Source organism: Podarcis muralis, chromosome 12 (genome assembly GCF_964188315.1).
Source record: "Podarcis muralis chromosome 12, rPodMur119.hap1.1, whole genome shotgun sequence".
NCBI classification, from domain to species: Eukaryota; Metazoa; Chordata; class Lepidosauria; order Squamata; family Lacertidae; genus Podarcis; species Podarcis muralis.
In genome coordinates this window covers 23,919,110-23,942,966 of record NC_135666.1, presented here as the reverse complement: position 1 = coordinate 23,942,966, position 23,857 = coordinate 23,919,110, and the positions used below count along the sequence as shown (strand labels likewise).

The 23,857-nt window shown below is 42.7% G+C and overlaps 2 protein-coding genes across 3 annotated transcripts in view; both read right to left on the bottom strand.

Moving 5' to 3' along the window:
* NEBL (nebulette) overlaps positions 1-23,857 on the bottom strand; it is a 140,614-nt gene that overhangs the window by 79,031 nt on the left and 37,726 nt on the right. For both annotated transcript variants that reach the window (XM_028751261.2, XM_077936861.1), the window contains exon 3: positions 12,971-13,055. In XM_028751261.2, the coding sequence (XP_028607094.1) occupies positions 12,971-13,055 (85 nt within the window). The remainder of the gene's footprint in view (positions 1-12,970; positions 13,056-23,857) is intronic.
* On the bottom strand, positions 21-1,650 carry LOC144329309 (uncharacterized). Its single transcript, XM_077936857.1, has one exon. It carries the CDS (start codon positions 1,648-1,650, stop codon positions 340-342), a length of 1,311 nt encoding a protein of 436 aa, XP_077792983.1. The 3' UTR covers positions 21-339.

Here is a 23,857-nt window from a genome sequence, read left to right as displayed (position 1 = left end):
ATCTCGTGCTGCAAAATCACCCTGCAATAATAAATTTGCTCATGCTCTTATGTACAAGCAACCATTTTCCCACATGCCCTCTTTTCTTGTTTATATTATAAGAGGGACCCTTAATCAGAATCATAAATCTCAGTACCTAAGCGTTTATACTTTGCAACATAAATTCCCCTTGTAACCCCTGTGGTGGGCCTTGGGTGGTACCACCACGCAGTACATTGGAAAATCAAAAAAAGGCAAGCATTGAATGCAACAGCACACCATAATGAATCCTGTAACAAGCAAAATTACAATTAGCAAAATTTTTCTTAACCATGCTCTATTAGGTAACCAAAAAAACAATCATTCCCATGGATCAAAACCTTCGGGTGGGTTCAAAGGATTATGGGCTATCATTTGTTCCATATAATCAATAGTAACAGAAATATTGGCTGATTGATCAGATATATACATACAACAATGAAAATGAATTAAGGCACAAATTTCACCTTTGGAGGCAAGGATTACATCTAAAGCATAATGATGTTGAAGAACTACATTTCTTATGTCTGATATTTCTTTGTTAATCATTTTTAAAGCCAAAATGGTGGAATTAAACAAATTTTCTGTCCAGTTTGCCAATTTATGCAAATCACGGTAATTCATGGCTGCACCTAAAGAAGGCAGAAGGGACCTAGAGATGGCCGTCCCTGTATATTGAGAAATAGGTGATAGTACTTCCCTTCTGTTACGCAAACGGACCGCTGGGAGCTTATCTATTTTATATACCAAGGGTACTACTATACCTAACGTGCAGGTACCAGAAAAGGCAGAGGGGATTTCTTTGTAGGCACGTGTGCCACAAAATAACCATAAATCAGATTGAAGCAAACATGTAGTTCTGCTGCTCTTTCTCATCCTGTCGAACCAAACATAAAAGTCTCTACACGCAGCTTGTTGTTCATAGGTCATGTAAGTTGTGACATTATTAATTAAAACCTTTGGTCTGCCACTCATGGTTGTAACATTAAGAAAACAAGAAGATCCATTAATGTATTCATGTGTCCAATTACAATATGGATAATGACCTAAAAATTTTTTGCTATTGTGATTAAAATGAAAACAATAAGGAGCTAATTCTACAAGCGATAGAAATACAGGAGGTAAACTTATGCGATTGTCCTTCATATTATTGCTAATCTTATATGAAGCATTTATAGGAATACCATGTAATAAAATGCCAGATCTTTTTGATTGAGGAGGGATATGCATACACATCCAACAATCAGAAAGGTTAAGCATAGAAGCAAAATGATTAATGTCTCTAACGTAAGTATTGTTAGTCCAAATCTGATGATAAAGTTCAGGCCTCCTGGCCTTCTGCAAAAAGGCAGCACGATGAAAGCGGCGTTTTACAAAGTTCACGGAGAGGCTCCATCCGTGTGAAGTGGAATTGTGGGGCCACTCAGGATGATGCCATATTGGTTGCTCGGGGGGGCAATAAGGGTGAGAATGGTAAATTATTCCAATAGCTGTTTCCGAGCAACCTGCGTGATATTTCGTGGCTCGATTATTGGCATGTAAAAACCACAATCCAGGAGAAGCCACACAGCCATTTCTGCAGATACAGGAGCCCATTTGCTGTAAATAGGCCTCATGTACTGCTCCGTGCATTGCTGAGCCAAAAATCCAAACCCAACGAAACGTGGTGACACAGATGGGATGGTCGCTATTGGGGGGCAAAACCCAAGCGATGCCGGTCTGACGAGGGCATCCTTCAAAGCCAGGTTCATTTCCCAGACAAGAGGCGGCAAAACTGTAACGATAAGTGGTGGAAACGGTGGCTTCCCAGGGGGAAGGGGGGCCAACGCGATAAGGTTGAAGATGGCCTTTCAACGTGCCAGGAAACACTGGAACAGCTGTGGAAGGTGACGTTATCCAGGGCACATCAATATGGCGATGTCTCCAACTGCAATGCAGGTTGAGATTAGGTGGGAGGTCATCACTGGCAGACAGCGTAAAATAGAGTTTCAAAGCGCTGGTGTCTCCTTGGGCGAAGACGAGGCAACAGAAGAGCACCAAGGTCGAACGCAAGAAATCAAAGAAGTTGGACCCTTCCACTGTGGATCTGGAAGCAACCTGTAAGACACTAAAGGGCACTTCAACACTTCTTCCTTCCAGAAATGAAGTTCAGCAGGCGTAAAATTCCTTTTGCCAAATAACCAGGGTGACCAATATGTGATCTAAGATGTGCTTCAGAAAATTGACAAGTCCTGGCCTGTATCAAAGATGGGGCACTTTGTGCTGGAGTGACATTGCTGTGCGGTAGATCTGCACTGCGCACGAAAATGGCCCACTTTGCCACATCCAAAGCAGGTTTTATCCTTGGCAGGATTCTGAGACACGGTGAAAGACAAAGCTGTGGCTAGCAGGCAAGCTTTATGTGTCTCAGTCCCCACTGACTGGCAGGCTTTAAGCACATCTGCCATGGCTATATTTGGCGTTGTCATCAAAGGGCGCAGCGTTTGCTTACAGTCCTCATTTGCATTATCAAACGCAAGCTGGCGTACGATCACTTCCTGGGCTGCTACGTCCTGAACTTGCCGCTTAAGAGTGTTATCCAAGCGATCGACAAATTGTCCATAGGGCTTTGTAAGGCCCTGTCTGATGCTGCCACCGCGCTCATTCTTGTCATCAGGAACAGAGGACAAAGCTTCTTGGGCGGCAGCAGTGGTGGCTTCCCAATACTGAGGATCGAGAGTTAGCTGTTGGGCAATAGTAAGAAAATTGCCTCCTCCCGTTAGCCCATCAAGAACATCAGTTTGGTTCAGCATAATGGGGGCTGGGGGTGCAGGGCCATTGTCCTTGACAGAAGAATACAGTTCCTTTATGAATCTCAAATCAAACTGGTCGTGCCGGGCTGGGCCTCCCCCTGGCGCGGCAGGAGCAATCACAGGAAAAAGATTAGGAGTTGTAGAATCAAAAGCCAACAACGGAGCAGCGGCACGAAGAGATTCTTGAAGAGGAGTGGTAGAAGCGGTGCCAGATGCCTTGGGTGGAGGAGGTGGAAGAGCGGGGGGTGCTGCAGAATTTGAAGAATGCAGGGGAGAGACAGGAGGAGCCGAAGGGAAAATGTCCGGCGGTTTAGGAGGTAGGTTTGAGGCAGGCAAAGCGGGAGCTGGGAGGGTGGGCGAAGAAGCTGTTGCAGCAGCCAGAAGAATGTTTGAAGGAGTTAAGCACGACATAGCTTTGTAGACGTTACCCCAGGCATGCAAAACCTTGACATCAATCTGAGGATGATTTTGAAAGAAGTGTCCAATTTTTTTCCAATCGTCTAACTCCCAATTTCCGTCCTGGGGGAACCAGGGACAGTGAGTGTCCAGGGCTATTATAAGGGACTTAAGGTCAGCTTTCCGAACAGCAAGGTTGTTACTGGCCAAAAGGAATTTAAGGTCTTTAAAAAAAATGTTCTGTGGTGCAGAGAGAGACTTTCCCATGATTGCAAGAGTTGCAAAAAGAGCAGGGAGCACTTACCGGAGGGATCCTTAGGAGGATGAGGGAGGCGCCTTTTGCCCTGTCCGGGCGGAGATAAGTGCTGATAAGTCCGTAACGTAGTCCAGAATCACATTCACACGGGAGCTCTCACCGGGGATCCACTACGTGGATGAACGACGCGTCTGCAGCCCTGCCGGGCGAGGTGAGGCTGAACGTTGTAAAACAGCATGAAGTCCGAAAGAAATCACACGGGAGCACTCACCAGGGATCCACTACGTGGATGAACGACGTGTTGGTGAGTGCTGAATAATGAAAAACAACGTGAAGTCCGAAGGCAGTCACACGGGGCACCAATTGTCGAGTTGCAGCTCGGCATCCAAAGAAAAATCAGTCTCACACCATAATAGGTTCCGAAATATAGCTGCTCCCTAGGGCTAATGCAGCACAGCTTTTATTGTGTGAAATCAGAAAGATACAAAGTACAAGCCAAGCAATTTGTTCTAGCAAGCAGATAAGGACCTTCGCACTAGACTATGCGAGCATCAGGCCATGCCACGTTAGCCAATCATATAGGACAGCACGAGCTGTTCACGCGCTGTTCATGCTCCAAGGATGCTTCTAGCTATGAAATCACCCTGTAACAATAAGAACTTTGCTCATGCTCTTATGTACAAGCAACCATTTTCCCACAGACCTTAATCATCCTGCTTGGGTCAGTTCAACCAACGATTTTAATGAGGGGGGGTTCTTGTAAATCACATAGAAGGAAAGTAAAAAAGGTTCCCCCCCCCCCATTCAGTCCCGTTGTCAACATACCCAGCCTTTGGTGTATCTTCATCGTAAAATATTCCTGTTTCTCCAACCCGTCGTCTTCTTTCGCAGAGGTCACTTAAATTAGCAGACTTCACTCCCCTTCTTCACTTGAAATATGTGCATTTGCTTCTTTTGTAATTAATTATTCCAAATTGCTGCAGCTAGTGCACGATCAGAGACAGCGTCCAGGAGAGCCGAGGTCCACACGGGGGCATTCTGCCTAGTGCCCTCACCCCCTTCTTTCGAATTTGGGGGTGATTTATGGGCACAGCAGGCAAGGGCAGTGTTCCCCATTCCCTTGGGGCAACAAGGGAGGCTGCCTACTCCCATAACAGCCTCTTAATTACCCCGTGTGGGTCGGAGAGATGGTATTGTCGGCCATCTTCCAATGTGCCCCTAGTGGCCCCCCGCCCTTCAGTCGTATATAAAGGCCCTCTCATCATAGGAAAGTTTACAGTCAACAGAAAAATGCATAACAGAATAACAAACAAAACAACAAACACCCACACACACACACACACACAGTTTAAAAACACACAGATTGTTTAATTAGCCAAAGGACTAAAAGAGGAATGTTTTCACCTGACTCTAAACATGTTTCCAGCTCTTGCTTTGCACTTGTGGTACATTGTTTGCATCAGCCTCACATATTTGGGGTGGGGCACATTTTTCTTGAATTTAAATTCCACCCTTGTATGCAAAATATTATTAACAAAATATATGCACTACAGTCACTAAGTAAACTGATTATTTATTTATTTTTTACAAAAACCTACAGCTGCCGCAATAATCACAGAGGATAATATGATGCATCACCACCAAATGGTCAAGAAGTGGGAGGTTCTGTATCATGTAGTTAACTGGGCAAATCTCCCTGTAAATGTTTCTGTGGCCATCTGCAAGGGTTTTGTTGGATAAGAATGGAGAAGCTGTGAACATTCAATAATTAAATGATTGGCAGTTAAAGGATAGGGTAGGTTCAAATTCTTTAAAATATAGAAGCAACAGTAATTAATGGTTGTACAGCATTGCCTCATTTTTCTATGATTTCTGAAAAGGTCAAACAAAAATAAAGAAGTATGATGACAAAGGTTGATGCAGCTGAAATCTATCTGGAGCGGTGTATAAAAAAACCTGATATCTGAAAAGGCCAGGATAAAGAATCTTGAAGACAGAAAATAACACTTCTTTTTACCTTGCCCATTTCCAAAATACCAAAAGGTAAGCATATAAGATATTTATATAACTCAAGGCTTTGAACCCATACAGTCATTTAGTGTTACACGTACAAGCCTTGAACCTATGTACATCCCCTTCTCCTGCTACTGCACATCTACAAGAAAGAGACTGGAAGCTTTCATTTATGTTGTCAGTTAACCATAGTTTATTGTGATGTATCTGGAACGGTGGTTAATATTAACTATGGCTTAAGGCAGGCTGGGGAACCTCCAGCCTGTGGGCCAATATTAGCCTGCCAGAGAGTCCAATTTGGCTTGCCAGGCTGTTTTCTTCAAACCACCCCCATTGGCTCATCAGATTGACAGGGCAACCCTAAGCATGTTTATTTACTCATTAGAGAGTACGCTTAGGATTGCAGCCAAAGGCAGCCCACAGCGCCAAAGTGGAGCAAACTGAGCATCTTAAGTTTGAGTGAAAAAAGAAATAAAGATGAAAGTATGGGTTTTGCTATAGTTCAGTTGTAACCTTGTATTGTGTTATATTGTTTTGTTATGGGAAACAAAAAAGGTAGCCCCTGCTCATGCAGCTGAATATAAAATGAAGGGGAATGGTGGACAAAGCATTTTATTCAAAACGAAGAAGTGTTTCAATGAACTACACTACTAGAGACACCTAATGTATGCATGCATGTATCTTCATTTCATCATTGCATAGGAGTGCATGTGCGTGCATACACACAGACTAGTTTATTAAAGGAAAGGGAAATGGTGTGCATTAAGGATTCAGGAATTAAGAACACAAACTTCCATAAGCTATACCTGGAAGGAAAGAAACAGAATGACAATATAAGGCATAGGCAACTGGGATTTTCATGCTTTCTCCTGCATTCCTGCAGTGTTATTTTGGATAGCCTATTTACAAACAGTTTGCCTTTTATCTGGTCTCCCTCTCTCTCCTCACAAACATCCATGGATAGGAAATAACATATCTGGCACTAGTGACAGACCAGGTGGCATCACTCTCTGTCAACCATCTGCTCTCAGCTTGCTCTTGGTCAAGAGTACCAGTACCAAATGACATTGAAACTGCTATGAACCCATTTTTAAAAAAATTAAAATGTAAAATGCAAATACAGCCATAAAAAAAAGAAAGAAAGTAGGAACATGGGACCAGTGAAAAGACAGAAGATGGCCCTTTGTTATAGTTGTGAGATTGAAGCAGAAAACACTCTCTAGTTTGGTATTTAACAACTTTGTGTTATAGACATGAAGGACTGTGATTTCTGAATAGTGTTCATGTAACTGAGAAAGCAAGAAAGAGCGAAGTTTACATCAAATGTTCTTTCTAAGCAACAATTCTTATTGTCACACGTGAAACACTCAAGCATCGTGTCTGATTCAGATAACTGAAAAGATAGCAGTATGTCGCTTCAAACGCGAGGTCAGTACATATGTCTTCATCTAAAATAGCCTGAGCAAGCTAATGGCAGTGTCTGACATTGTCCACATGCAAACCTTCAGTTCAAATTGCTTAGAAGTGAAAAACGAAGAGAGTTAACATTTTTTTTAGGGAGTCTTGAATAAAGCTAAGCTGCTCTGTGTCTTAGCAGTGCCTGGGATGGGAAGCACATGAATATCACCATGAGTTCCATGGTTGAAGATAGGCAGGGTACAAAAATGTCCTAAATAAATACTCTTTGCACAGAGAGGAAACACTTTGCCTCATTGTGGCACTGGCCGCATTTGGGCATTCCTCGTCAGCTTCAGGCAAGTGCCACAAGCCACGGCCCCATGCTCCTCCCTCACCACTTCCCTCCTCCCACTGCATGCAGCTTCAGGTCAAATATCCTGGCTTGAATTAAGACAGAGTTCCCTGCTATGTCTGAACTAGGGAAACCTGGATTAATGTCAGAATATTCTACAGAATTGGATAAATTAGGATGGGCTATTGCACATTAGCTTGAAATACACTTCCATTGCATTGTGTAGAAGCACAGCCTTCTATTCCACAACACATGGCTTTAATCTGAAGGATAATAAAGGGCTGAGATTAATGGTATGCATGAATGGAATACAGGAAGCATAAATCACACTTCTTCTGTTTCCACATTTGATTAGCATCGGAAAGGAAGGAACCCCAATCCTATTTCTATCTGAATTACCCAGCAAAGGGACTGGTTTTGAAGTGTTACGGGGTTTCCCTGAAAATATAGGGAAGAATCATTTTATTTCTGATATAGTTTTAAAATTTGCCCTCTAGTAGACAGTTGCATACTTTCCCCGTATCAAGCTTAGTTAGTTGTATTTTCATGTTTTAAACGTTCAGGTAAACCAAATTATGCATCTTGTAGGTGGATTTTTTAAAAACGAGTTACTTCAGCCTCTCAAAATATACAGGAAGTTGTTTGTGTATTCAGACAGTGCTGGTCAGGATGCTAAAAACTCTACTAGAGCTAAACATCTGCAATAAATGTTCATCATTTCAAAACGAACTAAACACGACAGAACAAAAAATCAATAGCTTTTCAAATCAAGCATTTCACAATCAGTTCCAATTAAGCTTCACGCTGCAGCGTAGAATATATTTACCTGACATGCTCCTTTGTTGTTTTGAGCCATGCTTCAGGCCCATTAAGCACTACAAAATTAGGAAGTCTCACCAGAAATCAATGCTTGTCATTTAATATTAATGACATTCAGGTGTCCTGACTTACATTTTATAAAAAAAAAATCAGCTGGGACGGTCATACCGAATTTCAAGTTATAAAAATATGAACTTCTTTAGTAGCTACATATTTTAAAAGCCTAGAGGAAGTCAGAACCTAAATGAGAAACAACAAAGCAACCTTCAGAGAGGGTGGAGGGGCAAAAATTGTTTTATAGAGAGGAGGGGCATTCCAGGTAGGAATGGGAGAGACCCCGGTCTGAATTCCTGGGTAGCTGCTGCCATTCAGTTTAGACAATACTGAGCTAGATGGAACAATGGTCAGACTCAATATAAGGAAGCTTCCTGCGTTATGAGAACACCGCTTATTGAACCAAGATAAGACAAACTTACCTCCATCAAGCAGGCAAGAAGAATTTAATTAGAAAGCTAGCTACTGAACCTGACAAATGTTAGGACTGCACACTTACGTGGAAATAAGCCTCACTGAACTCAGCTTGGACAAACTGAATAGAGTTCTTGATTGCATAGGGCTACACACGCATTGTTGTTGTTGTTGTTTAGTCGTTTAGTCGTGTCCGACTCTTCGTGACCCCATGGACCAGAGCACGCCAGGCACTCCTGTCTTCCACCGCCTCCCGCAGTTTGGTCAGGCTCATGTTTGTAGCTTCGAGAACACTATCCAACCATCTCATCCTCTGTCGTCCCCTTCTCCTTGTGCCCTCCATCTTTCCCAACATCAGGGTCTTTTCCAGGGAGTCTTCTCTTCTCATGAGGTGGCCAAAGTATTGGAGCCTCAACTTCACGATCTGTCCTTCCAGTGAGCACTCAGGTCTGATTTCCTTAAGAATGGATGCGTTTGATCTTCTTGCAGTCCATGGGACTCTCAAGAGTTTCCTCCAGCACCATAATTCAAAAGCATCAATTCTTCGGCGATCAGCCTTCTTTATGGTCCAGCTCTCACTTCCATACATCACTACTGGGAAAACCATGGCTTTAACTATACGGACCTTTGTTGGTAAGGTGATGTCTCTACTTTTTAAGATGTTGCCTAGATTTGCCATCGCCTTTCTCCCAAGGAGCAGGCGTCTTTTAATTTCGTGACTGCTGTCACCATCTGCAGTGATCATGGAGCCCAAGAAAATAAAATCTCTCACTGCCTCCATTTCTTCCCCTTCTATTTGCCAGGAGGTGATGGGACCAGTGGCCATGATCTTCGTTTTTTTGACGTTGAGCTTCAGACCATATTTTGCGCTCTCCTCTTTCACCCTCATTAAAAGGTTCTTTAATTCCTCCTCACTTTCTGCCATCAAGGTTGTGTCATCTGCATATCTGAGGTTGTTGATATTTCTTCCGGCGATCTTAATTCCGGCTTGGGATTCATCCAGCCCAGCCTTTCGCATGATGAATTCTGCATATAAGTTAAATAAGCAGGGGGACAATATACAGCCTTGTCGTACTCCTTTCCCAATTTTGAACCAATCAGTTGTTCCATATCCAGTTCTAACTGTAGCTTCTTGTCCCACATAGAGATTTCTCAGGAGACAGATGAGGTGATCAGGCACTCCCATTTCTTTAAGAACTTGCCATAGTTTGCTGTGGTCCACACAGTCAAAGGCTTTTGCATAGTCAATGAAGCAGAAGTAGATGTCTTTCTGGAACTCTCTAGCTTTCTCCATAATCCAGCGCATGTTTGCAATTTGGTCTCTGGTTCCTCTGCCTCTTCTAAATCCAGCTTGCACTTCTGGGAGTTCTCGGTCCACATACTGCTTAAGCCTGCCTTGTAGAATTTTAAGCATAACCTTGCTTACACACGCATAAGAGCCCCCTTTTGTAAATTCATCGGAACGTGTGAATGACGGGTGTGTGGTCAAAGGAATGTTGTGCATCTATATCAGGGGCTGGCTAGTACAGTCTCACTCCCCCTTACACACCCTGAGAATTGTCGTGAAAGGGCAGTCATCCTTCATATAATTTTCTAGGACAATGTTCGATTCAGTTGTGCCATTTTGTTCCTGCCACTTAAGATATTTGGAGCACTTCATACCTTTACCGTTTTTTGTTGTCAGTAACACCACCTTGGTTCATACCTCACCCTTTTCAAATATAGTTACAATTGCACATAACACCTGAATATTTTGACTAACATTGACAACACCACTAGTGCAGATTAAATGCTGGTATTTTTTTAATTAATTGTAGATTTGGAAGGGAGTTCAGAGGGTTGTCTAGTCCAGTGTTTCCCAAACGTTTTTGGGCAACGGCACACCTGTTTACCGGAAAAAAATCTCGCGGCACACCACCATTAAAGCCCCGCCCCCGTGACGTCATTCGGGGAGCCGGCGGCCCGGGCCTGAGCTGGAAGGAGAGGCGGTGCTTTTCGGCACAAGGCAATCGGCCTGGAATTGTTTCCCGCGCGCTGCGAAAGGGAACAGCTGCGGTCGCGCGAACCCTCCGGCGCTGGGAGGGGAAAGGGCGGAGTCGCAGAGCACCAGCTGGCCGAGCGGTTGCGCGCAGCGTTGCGCTTTTGGAGAGCGTGCGGCTGCTGCTAGGGGATCCGGGGACGTGAGCAGGCCTGGCCCGACCCGGGTTGAAGGAGGACAAGCCGGCAGCGCGCCAAGTGAGTTCGGTTGCGCACGACGGCCCCCGCTCCCCCCACCCCCGCCGGATCCTCGCCGCCGCCGCCTCTCGCCCGCCTCCCTCCCACGGCACACCACCCGATGTCTCACGGCACAGTAGTGTGCCGCGGAACACCGGTTGGGAAACACTGGTCCAACCCCCTGCAATGCCGGAATCTCAGCTGAAGTATCCATGACAGATGAACATCCACCCTCTGCTTTAAAACCTCCAGTGAAGCAGTTTTGCTGCAGGTATAGCTCTGTACGTTCTCAGGCAGGAAGACGACATGGCACAGGAATTGCAGGTCACTGCAGCAGTTCCTTCATCATCCATGTCTCTTGGTCCTACGTACATTGAGACAGCACTCTGAGTTCCCCCATCAAACTCCTCCACTAAACAACCACTAATTCATCATCTGTAATTGACCAAACTTATTAATGTTTCTTTTTTTTTCCCACTGTCCCTACTCTGAGTAAAACTTAGCTGAATACCATCCTGTGCCTCATTAAGATAATATTCTCTGCAAGGCTAAAAAAGGAACACTACAAAAGATGATTTAGATAGATTACCACACATAAACTTATTTCGCTGCCTTTAGTGAACATATGAAAGTTCTCGAACATCTGTGCGCCATCTTTTCCTCTGCTTTGCTCAAATTCCTTACAAAACAAAAGAAAACCTTTCACTAGGATGCAACTAGTATTAATGACGAGTTGCATCCTAGTCAAAGGAATAAGCAACTCAGGCTGTACTTTGAGATTTACAGGACTTGATCAAAGAGTAATGCAGATGTGAAATTTAGATTGTGTTAGGCAATGAAGCACTTTCTGCATGATGCATAAAATGCAGTAAATTATTTATGAGCCTAGTACAACAAATCATTAAAAATTAAACTGTAACTGACGCTATAGGTGAAATAATTGAATAAACAAGTAAACACTTCATTTGCTATTATTTATGAAGTCAGGAGAATATGAATTCTTAGATGCATACATGCGGTGCAATTTAGTCCACTGCAGGCACATGCACACTCATCATGTTGAGTGATAGGCCAAGCTTTTCGTAAGCTTCTGCAAAGATATTTAGGATGGTTTGGAGGTCATCCTCTGAGCGTGCGCACACTACGTTGTCATCAGCATACTGAAGCTCTATGGCAGAAGTTACAATAACCTTGCTCTTTGCCATTAAGGCAACCTTTGCCCAGCTGTTGTTCTCCACAGTGCTGGCTGCAACTGACGGGAGTTGTATTTCCAAACAACTGGAGGGCCCCAGGTTGGGGAAGGCTGAATTAGAGTGAACAGAAGGCCTTCCCCTCTTCACTTGGTGCAAGTTATTAGCACTCTTGAGCATGAGTAACTTGTATCAAGGCAAGAGGCAGGCTTTCTGTTTTAATGAAGTGTAGCAAGTGCCCACTTTGGCCACACATTCAAAGCAAACAATGTAGCATGTGAACTAAATGATCACAGATTTAGGCAGACCATGATTCTCCTGATCAGGGCAGCACTTTTCATTAGACCAAAAGCAGTTTGATCATTTTAGTAGGACTTCAAGAAAGCCAAATATTAATGTTTCTCCATACTCCAAATTCTACAGGGAGCTACCACTGGGAAGGCTCTGTCATGCATCACCGTCAGCAAGGCAACCAGGTGACCCACAACCAGGCAACCTCCTGCTGATCATCAGACCCAAGGTGGTTGATATTGGAGAAGGTGCTTCCCCCTCTTCCTTCCCATGACACCCCACCAAGAGTGCAGTCAGTGGGGCCAAGAAGGGTCAGCAGCAGGAAAGGGTGCTCCATCCGAGAGATGACTGCCTCAACCAAGGAAGGTCCTTCGCAGGAATTGGAGCACCTGCCACTGGGGCAAGTCAAATGGCACCTTAAATACTCATAGACAGCTATGAGCAGGACCCTCCTCAGCTTGGACCTACCCCAAGTAGTCAAACAGTGTTTCTATGATCAAAACAACAACAAAAAGGGTATCACAAATAATTGAATAGAGCTCCAACCCCCACCCACCCCCAGTAAATTCAAATTCTTATTGCGCACACAAATATGTGTGTCTGTCTTGGAACATCAAGATTCCATGTGTGAGAGGAAAAACAGCAATGTGTGTTGTATGAACTAACCCTTGGTGCTCACACCATTGCGCTTTTATTTTAGAATAATGGATCCCAATTGCTAAGAATAATGTTCACCGCATAGGCAAAAGAATTCACAGCTTACCTGACTTTGCAATTCACTTTGTTGTTTCAATCGAAGGTTTTCGGGTGTGTCTGCCACTGTAGTAAAGGACTGCTTTGGGTAGTGTCTAGAAGAAGAAGAAAAATAGTAATGAAATTACTTTGGAGGTACCGGTAAGTATGTTTGGTGCTGGACTTATGCACAAACAAAGTAAGCTACAGTTTAAGGTTCCAGATTATGACAGTCATCTTTTTAAAAAAAAACAACCACCACTAAATTTGAAGTTTTACATAACTGGTTAAAAAATAAATAGGTTTATTGCAAGATATATGTTTTAGTTAGGTTTTTAGTTGCACCCTCACCTATGTATATATGCAAATAGAAAGCTACTTGTTCACTGTCCTTTCCATTAGAATCATACACATTTTGGAGGTGATACTATGGGGCCTATTAAAATTGGCATGGCTTAGGGCCCCAGCATGTCTGTTATGAGCATTGTGTTATCAGCTGTGCTTCAGTCTCAAGGGGACTTGCAAACTGAAGTTTCCTTTCATCGAACTGCAACTTGCCTCCAGTGGTCTCTAAACAGAGGACTGCAGGGATGCAGGCTGCTGTGCAGCAGCCTATGATATAGAGCAAATTGTTTAACTGTGCATGAGCAAGGGACTCCAGAGTTCTCAGTTCTTGCAAAGAACACTGCTGCACAGGAGAAAGGAACAGCTAGGGTTGGCCCATATCTTCAAAAATAAAATATTTATGACTCTTTAGATCTTAGTGTGGTTATTCTTCATTTTCAAACTTGTACAGAACATGAAATGCCTTCATTTAAAAACATGCCCCTTCTTCAGAATACTGATGCAGCATCAATACAATATACACACTTCTTCACTTTTGGAATCTATGGGTTGTTGCCAGAGGTCCAGGGCTTGAACAAAAAATCTCCAACATAACAGTTGCTCAGCCCTTGGGGTTCTCTGGGGAAGCGAGTGGTAAAGGGACAGACCTTCCAGTCAAACAAACTGATTCAGATTCTATAACAGCTTAGACATCTTGAGATTAGAGGAGAGCTATGCTATTGGGCGGTGGGGGGGGCGAGATTTAAAGGCAGCTTTTTCTCACTGCAAGCTGACTATGGCAACCCACTGAGTGCTGGTTGGCATGCAGCAATCCTGGCAAGGACTAGTTGCTCCAAGTAAAAATGCTGCAGGTTAATCAGTAGGAAGTTGTCTGTTCAGGTTTTTCTATCCAAGCAACCTTTGTGAGTCTCCCACTAAAATGCCCACCTCTCTTCAGTTGCTGCTCACTCCTGTTTCTAGTTTCTTGCTTTCACCAAGCTCTGGCCATTCTATCTGCCTTGGTACCTCTTGGCACCATCCTCCCCTTTGTTTGCCCGTTTCTTGTGAATCTGCCTTTGACAGGTGATGACCCTTATTTCCTGCTGCTAGAGTAAATCTCATGAGCTACAGCTAAATTTTGGATCTTGGTTCTGCTCATAGGTGTGCCTTTTGGCTTGACAACGAAACACTGATTAACTGCCCTGAGCCTTGGCTTGCTTATTAGTTTTGTTTCCAGGACTGAGCAAGCAAAATGCTCAAACCATAATTTTGTAAATATACAACAACCATTATGAAAACGCCATTTAAGCCTCCAGTAAACTCATTCAAGGGAAAATGAACCTGAATACATGCTGCCCCCCTGGGTTCTTGCTACTCAGAGAATTTGAACACGGGTGACTTGTTTTCAAAAGCATGCAAGCACATGTTATAGCAGGCACCATTTTAGAAGAATATATCTCTCACACCCCCCCAAAAAACCATGGCATATCTCTCCCTACACACTCTTCCTCCAGATTCTTGCATTGCAATTAACCATTATAATTTTTTTTTCTACCTACTTAATTTGGGACTTCTGAATCAGTTAAAATGTTAATTCCGCCTTCCTGAACCTGGTATTCTCCAGATGTTTAGGACTACAACTCCCATTAGCCTCAGCCAGCACAGATGTACTGACTAGGGCTGAGTTGTAGTCTAAACAGCTGGAAGGCACCAACTTGGGAAAGGCTGGACAAACTGATGAATCAGGTAACGGTTGCAGCCATAATATGCACCCATAGGATTTTACTCCAGGAGCTAACTATTGAATCTTAAAGTATCTCTCAGGATATGAATGAGCAGGGGGTAGGGTGGAGGTGGGGGTGTTGTTCATCAAAGGATGAGTGGAAATGCTAGAAAACAGACACAACCATGTAAATTGGGGCAGGGCAGAGAGAGACAGAAGCAAATATGTACAAAGTTAAAGGAAATCAGTACCGTTCCCATAAGCTTTTAAACCCAGAGTTTACTTGCTCACATAGCTAGTGCCATCTGAATGAGGATAAAAACCTACTAGGGTTTGGCTTGTGCTACCTAGAATGGTTGCTACATGGTATGAACGATGTGGTTTGGGGCAAGTAACCTTTCATTCCTGGTGAGCACACAGGTCACAAAGCTTCACTATCTTGATCACCACCTCATTTTGCATACAGACTGAGCCACCCCTATTGAGCAGTATACAAAAGCTTCCTGGCATTAGCAGGCCCTCCACCTCCCCCAAAGGTCAACACTATTAGTGCCAGTAGTGTCAGTGTATTGGCTTACATAAGTGGAAAATATACTCAGCAAAAGATGTGCTACAAAGAACAGCAACCTACTCAGTATCTCTTCCTCAGTTTTAAACAATACGCCTGTCACACATTAAATGTTAAATACTGAGTCATGTTCTGGTTGTACAGCATCGCACATTCACAAACGTGTGAACTGACAGTTCTTATAGGTTCCCCACTCCCACCTGCTCACAGTTCTTTTCTGAATTACCTATATTAAAAAATGAAACAAAACAGTTTGCCACACATACTTGTTTGTTGAAGCAAGAGCACTGTCAGGGCTTTATTTATAAATCTTCTCAGGATCTTAAGCTCCAGTCGGAAAGAACAGAGACTCAATTTGCTAATGTAAAAGCTGTATGACATTTAGGTGTCAAGTTTTGTGTTGTTTTTTTCCTCCCTTTTTGCCTCCTGGCATCCCAATTAGTCATCACATATTTGTTGCAAGCAAACAAACTCAACCTCACATTGATGTACGCGCTGCAGTACAGCGTCCCTGTAGAATAATTGGAGCATTATTTACTACAGACAAATGTGAAAGTTCCATGCTGTCTATAGTTCAACTACTGGAAATAATCTAGTGACGTAACACAAAACAGAAATGGTACAGTGGTGGTCAGCCTGGATACCTCAGATAGTTAGAGTGTGGTGTTGATAACACCAAGGTTGCAGGTTCGATCCCTGTATGGGACAGCTGCATAGTCCTGCATTGCAAGGGGTTGGGCTAGATGATCCTTGGGTCCCTTCCAACTCTACAGTTCTATGACCCAGCCATATTTTGTGTCTGCCTTACAATGCAAAGGGCACATCCAGAATTCCAGTACTGGAAGAGACAAAAGCATGGCTTCTCTCATCCAACAGCCACAGACTGCCACTGTACCTAGGGAGAAAGAGATAGGGACCCAGCTTTTTTCAGGATGGTGCATTGACTGAAAAACAATAAAAGGAACATTATTTGATGTTCTGGCACCTAGTCCTATGCAAGCAGATGAAATAGGTGCAGAAGATGTCTGTTAGGAACTTATGCTTTCCCAACTCTCTGCATGCACCATGAGGTAACATGCAACATGGCTGATATACATGTACATCCAATTTCTGCATTTTTCCCTCCTCAACTTTATGAAAAGGTAGAATCTGGTGTTTCAAAGAAATCAATTTTGAAAAACTGGAACGAAAACAGTGGCAGTCCTCAAACTATTTTCGACTCAGCCACTTCATAAATTATGCAAGTACATGTAAATGTTTTTATAAGATTTGGAAGCCACACAAAAGCTGGCTTCTGGTCAGGGAGGCAACACTTCTAAATATTATAGGAACTAATATGTAGGCAAATGTAACGAATGAAGCAATCCTCCGGAAAACAACTGCAAAGAGAAAAACCCATGTCCTTCACTACTTGTTAGTAAAGAGTGTTGCGAGTATTAAATGTTTATTTGGCCTTACAATAACAGTGCATAGCAGGAAGACATTCAACCACATATATGGGAAAACTCCCTAAGAACACAGCAAATCAAAACACACGCAACCTCAGTCAAGTTGATGCCACTCTGACTGGTTATTAAGCAACATCTCCATACACACCCTCTTGGGTACTTGACTAACACTGAGAACAGAATTAACTCTTAGATTGCAAACCGAACCATCTCTGCTGTTGCACGTCCAAAATGCCCAGTGTGCCGTGGCACCCTGGGGTGCCTTGAATGATGGTCAGGGGTGCCTTGGACAACACTGGCCTTATTCCTTCCCTACCTTCCTCTCATGCCCTCTCACATCTCTGCCTCCCTTGCACAGCTGTTTATTGCAGCAGCTCTGGCTACAAGCTCCCCAGGTGAATGGTGCCTCTGGGGCTGACCAGGGGGTGCTTCCCAGGCCCCTGTGGGGCAGTGTGAGAAGGCACTTCTCTTTGGGGTGGGGGGGCAGCTCAGACACCAGGAGCAGTTGTTGCAGCTGCCCAAAGGACTCCCAAGGAGAGTGGAGCAGAGAGGAGGCTGAGGGAACACTCCACAAGGGAGGGTGTTCAAAAAGGGGTGAGTGGCAGCTGGCTCTGCAGGCAAGGGGTGACATAACTGGGCTCCTGAGAAAGAATAGAGTTTGTCAAGGGAGCTGTGGACTCCAAAAGGTTGAAAACCTCTGCCCTACTATATTATGCCCTAGCTTTGCAAGGGAAGAGCTTGGGCAGTTTTCATTTTTCTGTGTGCTGGACATGAAGCTCTCTTTAAAGTTAGAATTTCTCTTTGAAGTTCAACTGATGTGCTTTCTGCTGTGTACTCTGCTCTTTGAAGTTCACCATCTAAATATTTCTGAGAGTAGAAAATTTGTAAGATGAGTTTTGAAACAAGAGGATGCTGTGTACACAGTGCTAGACAACTAGCAGCAAATAATTAGCATCTAACCCTTGTTTAATTAGATTGAGAATAAGCAGGATGAGAGGGAGGTTATAATTCTGCAGAATTAAATAAACAAATACACCTCTCTCTCTTTTTCAGAAGCAGAATATGCAAACACTGAGTTAAAATTGAGGCTGCTTTTTGTAGTGACAGAGCAAATGAAAGGTTGCAAAGCAAGCCCACTATATATATTTTTTTAAAAAAGTCAGCGCTGGACGCAATAGTTATCTTGTTTGCTTTTACTTATATGCTAAAATTGAAATGTTGCAACTAAATATTCATAAAAAGGAAAGCTGATTATTCTTGCTTTTTGTGTTTTCGGTAAAACAATAGGGAAGAAGTAGGAAGAAGAAGAAAAAAACCTCCTCAAACACTGTTATAAACAAAAACAATACATAGAAGCTGAAGTCGCATCAACAGTAGCAGAATTTGTTGTTGTTTGTGTGATTGGTGGTAGCAGCGGGGGGAGCAGGAAGAGGCCAGATAAAGGCAGCAAGAAGGAGGGGGAAATGAAAAGAAATAATTTCCCACCTACTGCATCTTTTGTGATTTTTCTCTGTATCCTATATTTAATAAAATATGTAAACCACTAAACATGGTGCTTTTAAAACAGTATTTCAATTAAAAAATACTGCCTAATTCCATAGCACAGCATCTCATAAGACTGGTTCATCCACAAGTTGTTGTCATACGTAATGTTTCTTGCAAGAGAGACAAGACTTCATGTTGTGCCCAAAACGTGAATGCAGACATCAGTGTTACTATGGACTAGACTTCCTCACTTCACTGTATGGAGCAATTCAAGGGTTCTGGTAGTGGTGGTGTGCTTTTGTGTGTACACACATGTAAGCAGCTTATGAAAGTGGTTTTACTCATTATCCTCACCTGAAAGCCCATGTTTTGTGTGCTTGTCATTTCAGAAAAGGATTGTCTAACCCTGCTGGTTATGTCATCCACAGAAGTGTCTTTCCTTGATTTTCTTTGAAGAGGGGAGGTTACATTTTCATAGCTAACAGACATCGTGTTGTTTTAATAATTCACATTTGATATGCTATTTCTAAAGGAATACCTAATCTGCAATTTATAAACCACAACTGTTATGCTGATAAAGAGCAGCCTGTGAGTGGATACAATTCTGGTTTGTTTTTCTAAATTAGCAATGTAAACCAGATTGTGCTATTTTGAGGCAAACTTTGATGCCATTCAATTGAGTTTAACAGCCATTGTCCAATGCATCCTTTACGTCACATCATTCCAGCACATTCTGAGGGGGAGGGACACCGCCCCTGCAGCTGCTTGCAACTTTTTCGTGAGATGGGCACCTTTTTCAACAGGATGGCCTAGAGTAATGCAACATCCAGTTCATCTAGAAAAGAATTTGCAGCCACAAGAAACAGTCATATAAACCTCTTCTGCTGCCACCACCAAATTGCATTTTTAAAAATGGGGTAAAGAACACAAATGTGAGTGACGAAGTGAATAAACAACCAACAAAAATAATTGAAGTCTTTTCGATTAAATGGACAGAATAGCAGCCCACAAAGAATTATTGCACATCTCTAAGAGGATAGCAAGTAAAAAGGGGAAGAAGAATAGGCATTTAGTTCAATGACTAACTATGTGTTTGAATCCCATGGTTGAGTTTCTCCACATCTCTTTTTAAATTGCTTAATTTACCAAAAGAAGACATACAGGGCCAGCCCTACCATTAGGCAGAGTGAAGCAGCTACAGTTGCTGCTGGGGGTGAGGAGCAGCGGTGGCAGAACACAGAGACACTCAAAATCACCTTCTGCAGCTTTGAAAGTGACAATTTTCAGTGGTCCCAATCTGGATCAGAACCGCATAACTGCTGGTTTGGGGTTGGGGTGTTTTTAATAAGACCTAGAAAAATCTATGTACAGAATTCAGATACACCTTTAGAATAGCATCTAGTCTGAGGTAGGAAGTTTCCTCACACCACTGGTCCATCTAACCTAGTATTACCAACACAGACCGGCAGTGGCTCTCCAAGGATTCAAGCAAGAGTCCTTCCCATCCCTACCTGGAGATACCACAGACTCAACCTGGGACGTTCTGCACGCAAAGCATGTGCCCTGCCACTGAGCTACGGCTGACCCTTATTCTTAGTGACAGTAAAAGAGGATAGTGAGGGGACTGTGCCAAAAGCTTCATAGAAAATATTGGTGCGGAAGGTGTCCCCAAGCTTCACAGAACTGGAACATGCTACCCCTAAGATTGTTTCAAAGTTTGGAGCTTGGACCTCTGCCCATAGTGTTCATTATAGACAATAAAACTTGTAGCAGTATATCTTTTCGGTACATGTACTAGTCAAACTCCTGCTGTGCTCAACACAAAGGAAAGTTTACTAAATGAGAAACACAGTTGCTTTAAAAGGGTGTGCACCCACTTTCTAAACTAGCAGCAGACTGTTCCTGAGAGCGATGACGGTCTTCTGGAAGTTTCAGAGAGCTCAGTTCAGCCAGCTGACATTCCCAGACTGGCACTAATGCCAACGCTCCATTAAATTGTATTCTCATAAAACCTTTCAAAAGGTCACCTTGCAAGTTCCCGCAATAAGCCTGTGGCTGGGAAGAGTAGCTTTTACATTAAGAACTCCTGGGCACTTGTAATGGAGTCCATAAACTCCAGCTACCAAGTTTTATTATTTATTTTCTATTTATTTGATTAGCTGTGTCATACTCTATCCTGTGAGCTGAGAGCAGCTGGCATCAGTTTTTGTTTTTGTTTTTATTATATTTTTATTCTCCTTTTCATAGAATTTATTGTCTCCTAAAGCAATTCAAATCATTCATATATATGCATATACACACAAACACAGAGAGACTCTTACAAACTAGAAAACATACCAGGGAAAGAGAATGGAAGGAAAAGGAGAAGAGGGAGATCAGTTCTTCAAAGCCTCATATTTATTACTTTTGTCCCCAAGGAACTAACAATCTAAGCAATTACAGCAGGGTGGTCCAATATGCAACTCTCTAGGCCTTTCTTGGCAGCCCTCAGCAACATTTGACACCATTCCCCAGCCCTTGAGCTGCCTTCTGATAGCCAGGTAAGGTAGGCGCTGGTTTGGGGGAAGGAGGCGTGATGGTTCTGACAGGGCCCCAGAGTCCTCCCCACCCCTACCTAAAGCCAAGTTGCTGCTTTTCCACCTTTGGGAAGAAGGTGGGAGGGCTCCAGGAGATTCAACTCCTAAATGATCTTCAAGGTCCCTTCCAACATTTATAATTATATGTAGATTGTATTGATTGCCAGTTGGGTACTTGGAAAGTGAAATAGCAGTTTCAGTTGCATAGACTCCACGTGTCTATACCTGAACTGAAAAATCTAGGGGCTTAGGTCTACCCCTGTGCCGTCCAACTCCAAAGCAGTGGTGAAGCCTGAACACACCACAATGTAAGATACCATAATATGTCCACATTGCCTAAATAACACATCTGTTAAGGGTGCAGTCCTTAAGAGTTGCATTTTCTTGGTATTCTGGAACTTGAGCAAATATAGCAAGCCCTTAACACAACATGTTAAAACTGAAAGTTGTTTTTATTTCTGTTTTGTTGTTGTTAATTGATCAAAATAATATGGAGGACTAAGCAAAACAAAGTTGGCATGGTAGATATGTAGGTTTGTTGCCAGGCTGGCTGTTTTGTCATTACAATAGGGCAAACCCATGACTGCAAAAAGGTCTGAAAGCAAAATACATAAAGAGTTTAAGAATGTACACGTGTGTATCAGTAATTGTCTTTGGACAGAGCTTGGGGGTTAACTTCAAAATGGAAATTTCCAAAATGAAAGGTACAAATATCCCTGCCACAACATTTTCTTGACCCTTGGACACTCATTTAGAGTGAAGAATATCTGTGCTGCCTATTGCTATTCCCACAGCAAGAATGGAAATCTGACAATGAGTGAAATTTGGAGATGTGTGACCTTGTCAAACTTGGCAGTCTAATGACTCACCACACAGCTCTCTCTGCTCCTGTTCTAACACTGGCAGCGTTTATATTTCTGCATGAGTGACACCTTTATATGATGGAAGAATTAGTAAAGATTTGGGAAGACTATCCATGTTCTGAGCCATTCTCATTCGTCATTTAGAAAAACAAATATTTTGGGGAGGGATTGTTTCAGGCAAAAGCAATTCCCTATCATTGCCTCTGTCTATTTGAAGACCTGGTGTCATTAAATAAACTGGCAGAAACAGGAAATCAAGCCACACATGTTTTGTATAAAAGGACAGGCCTGCTTTTCTAAACTATGATTACTTCCAAGTGACATCTCCTATACGACGAAACATAAACCCCTTATTTTGCATAAAGCAATTCTATGGTACAATGTGTACTCAAAACAGTTAATCGCATCAAATACACATTCTCTCCCTGCCAGTGAGGGCAAGAATAGATTTATAGATCAGTACATGCCATTTATTGATTAATGCATCATAACAGTCCCTAGGGGAGTGTCACAGATCTGATATCCAAGTTTTACATTTGCATGTGCACTTGGCTTTTTTAGAGTTACCAGTTAATTATTTCAGCCAGCTTTTCCAATTTAAATGCACAGAGTTACCTCTAACAACTGTCGTTTCAGATAGTACCAAAAAAACAAAAACCCCAGATATTTAATTCCTATGATTCAATATGGTCTGAATACTCGTGTCTCTCAAGTAATACCGCCCCCCGCCCCCCAAAATGGAGTTAAGCACAACAAAATTTTATTTATTTATTTATTCCTCCAATTTGTAGACCACTCTTTGTCACATGAGGTTTAATATTAAATTGTTCATCTCAGAGCCCCAGCTACCCAATGACAGACATAATGAGGGCCAGCCAGGGCATAAAAGGGAGACAACTCATTCCAGAACAGCTTGTCCTCAAAGGTTTTCTGGTGTTTAGGTATTCTTGATTCTCCACATATTTTGGTATTAGTAGAGTTTCCTTAATCATTTGCCAATTTTAAAATATTTGTTACGAAGTCAAATAAAAGCTTCCAAAATCCTTCCAGTCTTTCCTTTTGATCTGGAATGCTTCTAGTTTTTAAAGATGTGTTTCCCATGATCTAATGCACAATGTGGAACTACCATTTTCCCCTAGGAAAATGAGCCTCTTGGTGACATCACCATTCATCTCCCCCACTCCCTCCCTGGCTTCATGAGACAAGCTGTATGGTGGTCCATAGATCTTTGTCCCCCTCTACTAGGAAAGAGCAAGAGCTTGGAGAAAGGGAGGCAGTGAACAAGCTCTCCTTCTACATAGAAGTATCATAAGCAAGAGTGGCCCATCGCCATTATGCTGAGTCCAACCAGGTACAGAACTTGGGCGTACGTTCAAGACCAACCAGCTAAATACGGAAGGATTCTTTATATCACCTTAGCATACAACACATCATTTTTTGTCTCAGTTTCTACTATTATTCATTTCTAATATAAGGGGAAGGGTAGAGAAGAGACAGAACAAACAACAAGAAGAAAAAGAATGTATATGTGACCTCTTCAGACCACAAATGATCAATCCTATCTCAGCGCCAAAGGCTAAGGTAGGAAATAAGGTCAAACAAACAAGCATACAGAAAGATTCTGGCTTCCACAAGAAACCTAGAGGAGTCTCCATGTCAAAAGCAATATAGCACCCATGAGCTAGAATGCATATCAGTTACTGAATGTGACAGATACAGAAAGCCATCTTGACACCATTGGTTTGCAAGCAATAAGCTTATTTTAAAAATTTCTTGCTAACAAATGCCTCTGCACAACATTTCTTTTTATATAATTTTAATGGTGAATTAAATATTATTTAATTTTGATCTCATCTTTCTCCATTCCAGAGACTCAAGGCAGATTGCAAACTCAGTAAGTGCAGCCCAAGACAAAATGCACTCAGTGGCCA